Source organism: Thalassophryne amazonica, chromosome 19, assembly GCF_902500255.1.
Source record: "Thalassophryne amazonica chromosome 19, fThaAma1.1, whole genome shotgun sequence".
Taxonomy (NCBI): domain Eukaryota; kingdom Metazoa; phylum Chordata; class Actinopteri; order Batrachoidiformes; family Batrachoididae; genus Thalassophryne; species Thalassophryne amazonica.
Genome location: NC_047121.1, coordinates 28,001,047 through 28,015,507, shown reverse-complemented (window position 1 = coordinate 28,015,507; position 14,461 = coordinate 28,001,047). Strand labels below are relative to the sequence as shown.

At 41.5% G+C, this 14,461-nt stretch overlaps 1 protein-coding gene across 4 annotated transcripts in view; it reads left to right on the top strand.

Annotated features, from left to right (window-relative positions):
* Positions 1–14,461, top strand: part of LOC117531765 — a 35,575-nt gene that overhangs the window by 4,441 nt on the left and 16,673 nt on the right. For all 4 annotated transcript variants that reach the window (XM_034194895.1, XM_034194893.1, XM_034194896.1 and 1 more), the window contains exons 2-8: positions 4,154–4,277; positions 7,384–7,520; positions 8,578–8,747; positions 8,902–9,097; positions 10,833–11,080; positions 11,181–11,266; positions 11,378–11,439. In XM_034194895.1, the coding sequence (XP_034050786.1) occupies positions 4,154–4,277; positions 7,384–7,520; positions 8,578–8,747; positions 8,902–9,097; positions 10,833–11,080; positions 11,181–11,266; positions 11,378–11,439 (1,023 nt within the window). The remainder of the gene's footprint in view (positions 1–4,153; positions 4,278–7,383; positions 7,521–8,577; positions 8,748–8,901; positions 9,098–10,832; positions 11,081–11,180; positions 11,267–11,377; positions 11,440–14,461) is intronic.

Sequence of the window (14,461 nt, the reverse complement as noted above, 5' to 3'; positions counted from 1 at the left end):
ATCAAAATTTTTTCTAAACCTGTGAGACACATCGAAGTGGACACGGTTCGAAAAATTAAGTTGGTTTTCGGTGAAAATTTTAACGGCTGATGAGAGATTTTGAGGTGATACTGTCGCTTTAAGGACTTCCCACGGTGCGAGACGTCGTGCAGCTCTCTCAGGCGCCGTCGTCAGCCTGTTTCAAGCTGAAAACCTCCACATTTCAGGCTCTATTGATCCAGGACGTCGTGAGAGAACAGAGAAGTTTCAGAAGAAGTCGGTTTCAGCATTTTATCCGGATATTCCACTGTTAAAGGAGATTTTTTTTAATGAAAGACGTACGGGCGGATTGCAGCGTCGGCTCGCAGCCGCCGCGACGCTCCGCCACAGGAAAAACACCTCCGTTGGAAGCCTTAAGGACAAGTTGGAACATGTCCAGCTGTTAAACAATTTCTCATATACTCACTCCACTGAAAGCCATCAAAAGCCAACTGGATTTTACAAATGGTTATCAACACGGAGGTGTTTTTCCTGTGCCGCCGCACCGCGCCGGCTGCATCCCGACGCGCTGACCCGTCCGCACGTCTTTCATTAAAAAATCTCCTTTAACAGTGGAATATCCGGATAAAATGCTGAAACCGACTTCTTCTGAAACTTCTCTGTTCTCTCACAATGTCCTGGATCAATAGAGCCTGAAATGTGGAGGTTTTCAGCTTGAAACAGGCTGACGACGGCGCCTGGGAGCGCTACACAATGTCTCGCTCCGTGGGAAGTCCTTAAAGCGACAGTATCACCTCAAAATCTCTCATCAGCCGTTAAAATTTTCACCGAAAACCAGCTTAATTTTTCGAACCGTGTCTCACAGGTTTAGAAAAAATTTTGATCAAACAAAGCGCCAGTCTCTCAGCAACTTCTCAGACAAAGGAATTCCGACGAGGGGCTGGACGACTCCTCCCACAAGGAGTGCTCACAGGCGAATGACGTCACCGACAGGCGTGGAAAAACTCACGCATGCGCACGAGGGTTCAAGCATGTCTGACGTAAAAACATATGAATGAAATCCATATAGTTTTTGAAAAAAATAAAAAGGACCTATACTTATGGACAGACCTCGTAGTCCGCACTATACCTTGATCACAAGCGTTCAACATGGAGCCTGTCCCTTCAGAGGCCACATGTACAGTTGAAGATGCTCTGGGTGAGGATGCCAAATGTTCCCATCCAACTGCGACAAAAGGTCCCTCCTCCATGGGAGAGACCATGGCTCTCCGCTGTGGAGAATCAGAATCATGGGGAACCATGTCCTACCCGGCCAGTATGGGGCTACTAGCAACACTGTGTGATTCGACATGCATATTCTGTGTAGTATCAGTGTGATCAGCGGAAGAGGAGGAAACGCATATAGTGGATCCTGGTCCAGTGGGCTGTGTGGTTCTGAGAGAGAGAACCACAGGCAACAGTGTGTTGTGGCGTTTGAGGCAAACCGATCGACTTCCGCCTTGCCAAACCTGTCCCAGATCAGTTGAACCACATCCAGGTTGAGGCACCACTCGCCCCGGTGGAGGTTTCTGACATGAGAGAAAGTCTGCAGCGTAGTTCTGCACGCCCAGCAGATGCACAGCCCTGAGACTCAGCATGCGAGGCAAAGCCCACTGGAGAAGTTCCCGGGCTTCCCTCAGGGAATGAACAGACCTGGTGCCTTCTTGATGGTTTATATGGTACACTGTCGATGTGTTGTCCGACCGAACAAGCACGTTTCCCCTCTAGGGCAGGAGAGAAATGGCTCAGAGTGAGCCGGACAGCTCGTTGCTCTAGCACACTGATGTGCTGGAGCCTCTCCTGAGGGCATGGAATAATCCATCTGACAGCCAATGAAACCTCTACGTTAGTAAAAACCAATTGCAGAAAAAGAGGTGAACAAACAAGCCCTCTAGATGTGGCTATTTTTCAAGATGGTCACCATGATGGAATTTCATGTGGCCAGTTGTTCAGAATTGTTAAATGCACCCTCATGCACTCATGCAAATACGAGATCTTTCCAAAAAGTATCGGACCTTTTTATTTTTTGCAAAAACCATATGGATTTGAATCACGTGTGATTGCATCAGCCAAGCTTGAACCTTCGTGCGCATGCATCGGTTTTTTCACGCCTGTCGGTTGCGTCATTCGCCTGTGAGCAGTGGTCCACCCCTCTCGTCGGATTTTTATTGCGAATAAATGTCTGAACGATTTGGAGCTTTGCTGCATCAAATTTTTCCAGAAACTGTGAGAGACCTCCAGCTGGACACCATTCGGAAAATTTAGATGGCTTTCAGCAATGATTTTATGGGGATTACACAGATTAAGGAGTGCTCCAGCCAGTTTAAAGACCGCCCACAGCGTCTGAGAGCGCAGCGCAGCTCATGCACAATTTCTCGGATACTCACACGACTGAAAAGCATCCGGAAGCCATCTGAAAGCAGTCCTGTGAGACCAACACGGAGGTGGTTTTGTCCCGCGCCATGAGCGGCATGGTGGCGCAATCCTCCGCTTCTCTTTCCATGAAAAAAAACTCCTGTAACAGTAGAATGTGCCGAAAAAGTGCTGATGTCCACGCCTTCTGCCTTTTTTGTGAAAGTTAGACGATGTCCCGGATCAACAAAGCCTTCACGTTAGAAATGATCTGGTTGTTTGAGTGGGGTTTGAGCCTGTCGATTGGTGCTCGGAGCGCGCCGCGCTCTCAGACGCTGTGGGCGGTCTTTAAACCGGCTGGAGCACTCCTTAATCTGTGTAATCTCCATAAAATCATCGCTGAAAGCCATCTAAATTTTCCGAATGGTGTCCACCTGGAGGTCTCTCACAGTTTCTGGAAAAATTTGATGCAGCAAAGCTCCAAATCATTCAGACATTTATTCGCAATAAAAATCCGACGAGAGGGGTGGACCACTGCTCACTCAAAGCCTGCTCACAGGCGAATGACGCAACCGACAGACATGAAAAAACTCACGCATGCGCACGAAGGTTCAAGCTTGGCCGATGCAATCACACGTGATTCAAATCCATATGGTTTTTGCAAAAAATAAAAAGGTACTATACTTTTTAGACAGACCTCGTATTGGTACTTTTATTATTTGTATGATTCTAGCATAAAATGGACTTTATCCGTTCCACTACAAAGCAAAGCAGTGTTTTTAAAGGGGAGGGGGTGTCAGACCAAAGAGCAGTGACTCTGTGCAAACTTTGAAACTTGACGTGAAAGAGAACATGTTCCATGGTGGTGTAGAGAGAACAGGCCTCTGGTAGGGTTGACCTGGTTTGGGAGTTGCTTCCTTTGTCATACTGCCTCTAATGATAAAACACAGTAAGTACAAGCCAAGAGGGTGTATTTGGGGGATGAATGGATGAATATCATTGTTTCTGTTTAATGTTGCAATATGCTGTTGAAATTACTGAGATTTATTTTAGAATTATTACTTTTTCACAGATTCTCGCTCAGTTTCCATAAAGTGTCTTCAGTTAAAACACAGCTAATGTGTCATCATCATATTCACCTCTCAAGTGCACAAACTGTGATTGTACAACCTCCAGGATTTGTAATTTGGAAGCTGGTAAAGTTCTGGAAACATTAATTGAGCATAATAAAAAAAAAAAAAGAAGCATTTGTATTGATCATCATGTATGGAAAGATATATTTTTGTTTAGTTTGTATAAATTCCTAATCTATGCATAATTCTAAAACTGGAAATCTACTTCTTATTTATTTATTTATTTATGCATTTCCCAAGGTCACCCCCCCCCCAAAAAAAAAGTACTTGGAATGAAAGCAAATGAAAGGAAATTGAATGTCTGTGAGATTTAGATTTTTGGGAGCTGATATTCCGTCCTCGGAGTCAGTTTGAAGGCAGACTAACATAAATGTTTGTTGCATAGTTAGAATGTAATGACAGAATTATTCTAATCTGTGCCATCTGGAGAGAATATAGATTTCCTAAGAAGCTTTTCTGTGCTGGTATCAGTTGATACTTTGACTTTGTGTTGAAGAATCTGCCTGGATTTTGTCCTCTTCAGTTCTGACTGATACGAGCAGTGTTTTGTGGAGTGACAGAGGATTTTTATTTTTATATTTTTGTGGGTTTGAATAAAGGCTCTTGTCTCATCATCTCTGTTAAAATCACTCTCTCTTCTTACCCCACAGATGCCTAGTTTTGAGTTTCTGGATAAGGTTGAGCATTTTGTGCGCACAGGAACACTTCCTGGCGATTCAACAAAGTCTTCAAAGAAAGTGACCAAAGCTGCGAGCAAACACTTTCTCTATAAAGGTACTTCAAAGATACATAGGTGATGTTCTACAGAGTTTTTTTTTTTTTTATTTTATTTTGCATATTTATGCACTTTTGTCCACATGCACATTTATTTGTCAATCTTACTTTTTTTTTTTGTAATTTAACAGTCTTTATGTTCAATACCACCAGTGTAAATCCACAGTTCACTACTCCAGCAATCCGTGTCCATGTGATGATTTATTCTGTCTGAACAGCATCAAATAGCATCCAATATTTTGTCCAACACATCCCCATCTCTTATTTTTGGAATTTAAAGCAAGTAATTTTAAGTAACAGCACAGGCTGTGGTGTGCACATGTGCTACATTGAGTTCATGTCCATTTTAAACTCACACCCAGGACAACGCTGTGTTACAAAATGAGTTCCACATACAGAAAAATTATGCAAATTATCTATTTTTTTTCTACTCCACAATCCCTTTTTTTTGTTGACAAATTTGACTTATATGCTGTAAAATACCGTATACACTCACCAGCCATTTTATTAGGTACACCTGTTCAATTGCTTGTTAACACAAATTGCTAATCAGCCAATCACATGGCAGCAACTCAATGCATTTAGGCATCTAGACGTGATGAAGACAACTTGCTGAAGTTCAGAGTACCAGAATGGGGAAGAAAGGGGTTTGAAGTGACTTTGAACGTGGCATGGTTGTTGATGCCGGACAGGCTGGTCTGAGTATTTCAAAAACTGCTGATCTACTGGGATTTTCATACACAACCACCTCCAGGGTTTGCAGAGAATGGTCCATTAAAGAGAATATATCCAGTGAGTGGCAGTTGTGTGGATGAAAATGTCTTGTTGTCAGAGGAGAATAGGCAGACTGGTTGAATGAGCGACTGCATGATGCCATCCTTTCGGTATGGACCAACATCTCTGAGGACTGTTTGCAACACCTCGTTGAATCTATCTGGGGAAAAAAGGGGGGTTGAAACTGGTATTAGCAGTGTGTACCTAATAAAGTGGCCAATGAGTGAATACAGTGCATCCAAAAAGTTTTCACAGCACTACACTTTTTCCATATTTTGTTATGTTACAGACTTATTCCAAAATGGGTGAAATTATTTTTTTATCCTCCAAATTCTACACATAATACCCCATAATGACAATGTGAAAAGTGTTTTTTCCATTTTTTATTTTTGCAAATTTCTTAAAAAAAAAAAAAAAAAAAAAAAAAACTCTAAGAAATCACACGTACATAAGTATTCACAGCCTTTACCACATAGGTCAAAATTGAGCTCAGTTATATCCTGTTTCCACTGATCATCCTTGAGATGTTTCTTCAGCTGAATTGGAGTCCACCTGGGGTAAACTGAGTTGATTGGACATGATTTGGAAAGACACACACCTGTCTACATATAAGGGCCCAGAGTTGACAGTGCATGTTAGAGCACAAACCAAACATGAAGTCAAAGGAATTGTCTATACATCTCAAAGACAGGATTGTCTCGAGACACAAATCTGGGGAAGGGTACAGAAATATTTTTGCTGCTTTGAAGGTCTCAATGAGCACAGTGGCCTCCATCATCCATAAATTGAAGAAGTTCAGATCCACCAGGACCCTTCCTAGAGCTGGCTGCCCATCTAAATTGAGCAAATGGGGGAGAAGGGTCTTAGTCAGGGAGGTGACCAAAAATGCGATGGTCACTCTGTCAGAGCTCCAGCATTCCTCTGTGGAGAGATGAGAACCTTCCAGAAGGACAGCCATCTCTGACGCAATCCACCAATCAGGCCTGTATGGTAGAGTGGCCAGATAGAAGCCATTCCTTAGTAAAAAACACATGGCAGCCCACCTTAAGTTTGCCAAAAGGCACCTGAAGGACTCTTAGACCATGAGAAACAAAATTCTCTGGTCTGATGAGACAAAGATTGAACTCTTTGGCGTGAATGCCAGGCATCATGTTTGGAGGAAACCAGGCACCATCCCTACAATGAAGCATGGTGGTGGCAGCATCATGCTGTGGAGATTTTTTTCAGCAGCAGGAACTGGGAGACTAGTCAGGATTGAGGAAAAGATGAATACAGCAATGTACAGAGACATCCTGGACGAAAACCTGCTCCAGAGCGCTCTTGACCTCAGACTGGTGTGATGGGTCATGTTTCAGCAGGACAATGACCCTAAGCACACAGCCAAAATCTCAAAGGAGTGGCTTCAGGACAAATCTGTGAATGTCCTTGAGTGGCCCAGCCAGAGTCCAGACCTGAATCCGACTGAACATCTCTGGAGAGATCTGAAAATGGCTGTGCACCGACGCTCCCCATCCAACCTGATGGAACTTGGGAGGTGCTGCAAAGAGAAATGGGCCAAACTGCCCAAAGATAGGTGCACCAAGCTTGTGGCATCATATTCAAGAAGACTTCAGGCTGTAATTACTGCCAAAAGTGCATCAACAAAGTATTGAGCAAAGGGTGTGAATACTTAATTACACGTGGTTTCTTAGTTTTTTTTTTATTTTTTTTTAATAAAAAAAAAAAACTTCTGTCATGTTGTCATTATGGGGTGTTGTGAGTAGAATTTTGAGGAGAAAAATGAATTCACTGTATTTTGGGATAAGGCTGTAACATAATATGTGGAAAAAGTGAAGTGCTGTAAATACTTCCTGGATGTACTGTAACTGCATGAAAACTGAAGAATGCTTAGATAAAATAAAATTTGTCTTCTGCATGTAACCCATCTTAATTACATTTGGACACAGTTTAACCTCTCAGAACAGTTGCCAGCGATAGTCAGGCACCCATGGAAAGACTAGAGATTGTAACAGTCAGTCCTTCTTTTGAAATGAAATTATGAAAATAATTCTGAAATATATTTGTGACGTCGTGATGTCAGCAGACACTGCTGGTTGAGTACCATACCGTGATCATTTTAAGTCTCTATCCCTCCATTGGTTTTGCTGTTGTACCTTATCCAGAACATTTCATCATTTTCATCATGAATTTGCGGGAATGTCAAGCACCCAGTGGAGATGTCGTAACTTTGACCCAGTTTTCAGTGTGACTCGCAGATAAATGAGTATTTATGTACTTTGTGTAGTACTTTTATTCCTGCTTGTAACTGTATTTCCTACCTCTTTCCTCTTAGATGGCGTACTGTGGCGAATGTACCGTGGCCGTCTCCTCCGTGTTGTCAGGAGCAATGAGGAAGTCCGGGAGATTCTCATCCGTTTCCATGACAACAACCACCACATTGGGCGGGTTCGGATGTTAAAGCAGATAATGGTGCGTGTGTGTTGTTTGTTGGTCAAGTGCACTGATGAAGTGTGGTGCGAAAATGCTTTTTATTGCTTCATAAGTATACTGGAAACATTTTTACATTAATTTTAAATTGAAAAAATCGTTGTAATTTCTTCTTTTTTGGCACTTGCCACTTCACACTTTTCATTAGTCACAAAAATACCAGAGTTTTTTATTTTAATTTTAATTTTGAGGCATTAATCTGTGAGTGCAAATACACAGTTAAGTGTGTGTGTTTCTTTTTGCTTTAATCTGTGCCGTATAAACAAAGAAGGGCTTAAATTCTAGTTCTAATCCAATTACATTTTTTTTGCAAATCTTACTGGCTAAACGTGTGAGATTTCAGACCATAAAATATTGCGTAAACGGTGGCAAAATATTAAAACCGTTTCACATTCAATGTGTTACCTCACGCCCTGTCCGCACGTGTTGATACACAGATGTCAATAATGGTGCTGTCAGATGAGAGCGAGAAGTTGCCAATTGTCATTAAACACGAAGAAGAAGAAGGAAAAAACAAAACAAAACTGGCGGAGCAACGACACAGAAATGGATTAATTTCAGCTGCCATATGAAAATATTGATGTGGATTCTGCTCACAGAATTTCCTGTTTGGCATGAAGATGCTGTTTCCACGGTAAGCTCTGACGAGCCGACCACACGCTTTGTCTGAGTAACATTTTTACCGAACTATATTATTATGCGGATTAAGATGTAGCCATCAGTGGTGGACACGGATCTGTGCAAACATTGGAATTGGATTAGAACGGGAATAAGCCCCTTGTGTCTGATGATTTGCAGAGGTTAATGCTGGATTATGGTGGTAAATGGCCATTTAAAACTCAATTTGCAGCCGTAAAATCCAGCATTAATGTCCACAAATCATCAGACACAACAGGATTATTCCCTAATTAATAACTACAAATATGACGTCATTAAAATCAAATAGTGTGACTGTGCAAGCTGAGAGTGGAGAGTGTGCAAGGATAGAGTCTGAGTGTAAACGCGACACGTCAGAAACAGTTCTTCTTCCTCTGTCCAGTCGATGTATTACTGGGTTGGTGTGACCGAGGCGGTGAAGAACTGGATCAGTGCCTGTCCACTTTGTCAGAGCCGAACAGCGACTGAGCGGGATAAGATGCCGGCCCGGTATTGCTTGGCCTACGGCTGTGATACCTCTAGCTACTCCCATCCCGACCTCCAATTCCACAGGTCAGAAACCACGTTAATAAAGCTGCGGATGGATTAACGATGCAGAGGAACTTTACTGTGATAATCGTGCTGGCATTGTGAGAACTGTGTCATGAGCATGACTAAAAACAAATCCGGGGGTGGGGGGGGATATTTGACTTGCTGTGAACTTTAGGTTTCCAAAGGATGCGGAGCAGAGGACGAGGTGGCTGGCAGTGGCTCAGAGGGATGAAGGCTCGCTGCGCACCAACTCCTGCCTTTGTTCTCGACATTTTGAGCCATCATGCTTCATACTGAATGAAGAGGGTCAGCTGACTCTGGCCCCGGACGCTGTTCCCACCATTATCTCTGTTACCGCACTGGAGGATGAGGTGATGATCTCTTTCTCACACACACACACGCACACACAGACGGTGAAAAATGGGTAAGCTTGTGCATTTCTTAAGCTTGTGGGGTTTTACACACCAACTTTTAAACACAAGTTGATTTGATTCCAACTTTTTTCTTTTTTTAATGTAGTCTGAAGGATCAGGTATATACATCAGTAGAAGTACACTAACAAAATCCTAATAAGTAAACATGCAGCTACAGAAGCTGCCAAAAACAAAAGAGTGAACATACAGGATAGTGTTTAATGCAGACATGATGTCAGAGGTAGTACGGTGGAGAGGCAGAAGACAAATTTAATAGATGCTCCAGCAGATGTAATTTGCAATTACACACATTTTGGTCTCGTTACTTCATCATATTGTCTGGTATATTGGACATTCCTTTACACTCTTGCCCACTTATAGCCATTTTTGGTGCTTCAGATGAATCTAAGTTCTGTGCAGCTGGAGATGAATCGATTGACCTCATTACTAGCCAGATGTTGTTTGTTTCTACTATCGACATCTCCTCACCTACCAGCTATTTCACTCTGGGTTAGCGACATTGCATTCTTTCTTAAGATTGAGAAAATTAAATATACAAGATGATCCACACAAGTTTTTTCCCCATATATGGGGAACATTTTTGACTGATTAAGAGTAACTTGACTATTCACACACAGATTGATTTTCTTATTAGAAGCTGATATTTATACACACACTCTGTCTTATGAGCCAGGATGGGTGGGTCTCTTTTTTCTTTTCTCCCTTTTATTAATATTTATTGTATATAAATAAATTCTCTATAATAAGTGTTTGTTTCTGTTTAAATGTTTGTATTCAGTTACTTTGCGTTTACTATTATTTCCATGTACACAGTTGAGTCAGTTTGCTGTTTCTCCCTTAAGAAAAAGAAAGCAAAAAGTGTAATTGTAAATTCATCTGATATTGTTTATTAAAAAACAAACAAACAAATGAAAAGTACCACAGCATATTGGGGCTAATTTTTCAAGAAAAAAACAAAAACAATTTTTTTTTTCTTGTGAATTTACGACTTTAATGTCTGAATACCAGAGTTTTTTTTTTTCCTCATGTGAATTTATGAGTTTAATCTCTGAAGTTTTTTGTTGTTGTTCACCCCCCCACTCCCGTTTCTTTTTTTAAACCTGTCTTGACCCTCATCATACACAAAACCTAAAAAAATAAAATAAAATAAAAAAAAATTTAAAAGGTGCGCAGTGTTGTTCGGCTTATTGATGGGGGAGTCACATGACACCCTCCTGCTCTGTTTCATATACATTTTAGCTGAAAAAGGAGATTTGCAAAGTTTGTAAAAGAAATATTTCTCTCCGGTTATTAATTTACATGTCAGTTGTGCGTGTTTCACCTTTACAACATTCACCTTGAGAGATCGTTCCATAAAATTTATAATTTGCACCGACAAGTTTTAAACTTACACCATTAAAGTATTTAATTTAATTCCCTCCCTTCTCTTTGTCTAAAACACCAGAAGATGGCCACACTGCTCTTTGATGGACATAATTAGAGGAAAAAACTATTAAATCAAAGAGATGAGATAAATGTGTGGATGTTACCAATCTTAAATGAGGGTCTCTTTAGAGGCTTGAATGTTTTACAAATGTCGCTCTCTGCTGACACCTACTGGACTCTGTAAAAGCTCTGACACTACGCAGAGCTTGAACAGTCGAACCTGCTAAATAACAGCTCCTGGTTTCAGGTTTCAGCCCCTTCAGATGAGGAGTTTCTCCATTCCAACACCCTGGAAGAATTTCTCTCCACATGCGATGTTGTCCAAACCTCAGAATCCTCTGATGTGGGATCAGAACGGCCCGTGCAGCTGCTGGAACACCAGTACTGCCTCCCGTCTCCTGATCCAAACTCTAGAACGTTCCAGACAGCAACAGAGGATGCAAAGCGACAAAGTATGTTTGAGTCCGGCTTCACAGTTTACAGCCAGATTGTCAGGTAAAGTTGGATTTGTGTTGTGTTTTTTTTTTTTTTTTTTTTTTTTTTTCATGTTTGCATCTTGTTACTATTTTTGGGAACACGCCTTTGTGTTTTTCAGGTATCTGAGCCACAGGATCTTACCAGCACAAAGCAAGAAAAACAGATTTGCTCTGAAGAGGATGGCCAAACGCTTTGGCCTGATCGGTAAAACATGACACATCGTTGTCTCACCTTTTTAATTCTGACCAATTAGTTTAGGTTATCTGATTCAACGTAAATTGCTTAAGAAATAATCTAGAAGCGTTTCTGTTTCAGATGGTGTTCTGATGTACACACGAGTGTCTCCTCCTGTCAGAGTGGCACGCAGTAGGGAGGAGGTTAGCACTCATTCACACAACATTATGACTTTCAAACTATGCTTTTGTAAACATAGTCGAGCTAGAAGGTCTGAATTATACACTATATTGGGGGAGTCACGGTTCAGTTCATATTTGTGTTTAGATGTCACAGTTCGGAACAGGAGTTTTAATTTGTGAGCAGCAGAGAGCTGCTGTCAGCCACTTTAGCACTGTGAGAAAAGTGTCAATGGAAACTTTCTTTTTCATTAAAAGTATAAGGCCACTGAGCTTTTAAGATTTAAGGATTTAATTTTCACTGTCACCACTATAATCTTATTTATTAGCCTTCAAGTAGGTGATTTATCATATGACATTACCAATGCAATCAGAATTTGCGTTTGTCTAGAAAAAATTAATAAAACGTTCCCCTGAAGGGTCAGTTTTCTAAAGAACAGATGGACTTGAACTATTTACGGCAGTGACAGTGTGAGACCTATACGGTGTGAGATCTTTACAGTGTGACTGTGACGTCATAGATAACGTGGGGTTTTCCCCAGACTTGCGTGAAGTATTATGGGAAGCACACGGTGGCAGCCAATCAGAGAGTTACAGAGACCAGCGCTGGCTCCTCCTCAAACATTGCAGAAAACGTTCCAAAACTGCGGCATTTATATGTAAATCTAAGATGTTTCTCATATGTTATGTAATAGCTAGTGAGAAATAAACACTTCTAAAATGAAAAATGCGGTTTTTGTAACCTGGTAACACCTCTGTGATTCACAAGTCCACCTTAACCTGCTTCACATCTTTTCCAGCTCTGTCCCGTTGTCTGGTCAGTTGGTACAAGTGCTTTTCTCCTTCCTTACTCTTCAACGTCTTGTACAAGTCGCTAAATGCCTTTTCCTTAGTTTTTGCCACTTCTTTTTTTGCCTTACACCCCATCTCCTTGTACTTTTGTGTACTTTCTTCATCTCTCCAAGTATCCCGAAACGTTTTTGCCAACCTTTCTTCTTATGCTTTGCTGGGCATCTTCATTCCACCACCAAGTCTCCTTGTCTTCTTTCCACTGTCCAGATGTCACACCCAGTACCTTCCTTGCTGTCTCTGTACACTGTACTTGAAGCTAGACTGTCTGTTATCTTAGCGTCACGCTTGGAAAATGCCCAAAGTTTAAACTCAGCGCTCAAAACTACACTTGACATGACTGTGCCACCTTTATTAACCCCCCCCAAGACACAGTGACCTTGGTTCAATGATTACTTGCATGACCTCAAGCATTAGGCTAAGGTCTAGAACAGAAATGGCGTTGTTCAAAATTGGAAGTATTCCACCTTGCGTGGCGTGATGCTATCTTAGACTGTAAGCATGCAATATTGACTACAAAGCAGGCCTATTACTCTGATTTGATCAACAAAAACAAGCATAACTCAGAGTTCTTGTTTGACACGGTGGCAACACTTATTCATGGACAACCACTTGTAAGTCGCTGTCCTTTTATAGCACAAGATTTCTTGGATTACTTTGAGAAGAAAATAGAAGACATTAGGTTAAACATATCCAGCATGCCTTAACCCACCCACTACACCCTGCTATTGAGGTAGCAGGGTGTAGTGATTTACTGAATTTGATAGTATCTTACTAGGCGTACTGATGAAACTCGTAGTGTCTACAAAAAGCACAACCTGCTTATTTGATCCTATACCAACAAAACTGTTTAAGGACCTGCGGCCCACTCTTGGGCCAACTGTGCTGGAAATTATTAATGTCTCATTAACGTCTGTATCTGTTCCTAAATGTTTCAAATCTGCAGTGATTAAACCATTACTTAAGAAATCTAATCTTGACCCTGGTGTATTGAAAAAACTATAGGCCAATATCAAGTCTATCATTTGGCTCTAAAATTCTGGAAAAAGTGAAAATATCATTCCACAGAGACAGCTGTCACTAAAGTGGTGAATGATCTTCTGCTTGCAGTGGGGTTGGACACCGCTACGGTTCTGGTGCTGTTAGATCTCAGTGCTGCATTTGATACCGTGGATCATCATATTCTACTTGATAGGCTGGAGAATTATATTGGGATTACTGGGAGTGCCCTTGCATGGTTGATGTCATAGTTGACCAGAGGTTCTCACTGTTTTGTATATTAACACTACCTCTAACCTTAGATACATGAAATTTGGGGTTTCACAGGGATCCATTTTAGGCCCCTTCCTTTTCTCCCTGTATGTAGCACTCCTTTGGCGTATACTACAGAGTTTTGGGATTGCCTTTCACTGCTATGCTGATGATACTCAGTCATACATGCCGATAACTGCTGGTAATCTCATCCACATAAAATCCTTAGAAGATTGCTTTGCATCAGTGAGAAGCTGGATGTCTAGCAACTTCCTACTTTTAAACGCAGATAAGACTGAAATGATGGTTATTGGTCCAGCGAGACATTGGCATCAATGTAACCAGCTAACGCTTAGAAATGCTTAGAAAACGCTTAGACTACTGCAATGTTCTATTTCATGGTTTACCGCAGTCCAGCATTAGGGGTCTCCAATTGGTTCAAAATGCCGCTGCCAGACTTTTGACACGAAGCAGAAAGTTTGACCACATTACACCCGTTTTGGCATCTCTTCACTGGCTTCCTGTCCCTGTGAGATCAGATTTTAAGGTTCTGCTACTAACCTATAAAATTGTTCATGGACTGGCACCTCCCTACTTAGCTGACCTAATTAAACCTTGCGTACCAGCCCGGGCTCTGCATTCTCAGGGTGCAGAACTACTTTGTGTCCCTAGGTGAACAAAAAGTCTATGGGTCACAGAGCTTTCTCTTGTTGTGCCCCTGTTCTGTGGAATGATCTCCCTGAGTCAATAAAACAGTCGGATTCTGTAGAAATTTCAAGTCCACACTTAAGACACACTTATTTCCATTTCGTATAGCTAGCACACTGGCATAGTGTGATACTATACTTTTTATTAGGAAACAGAATGTACCGTGGCCTTAACTTTATCTAGATTCTGGTTCTTTTGGTGAGGCTTGGGGCTGGTGGCTGGCTATCACCTTGATATT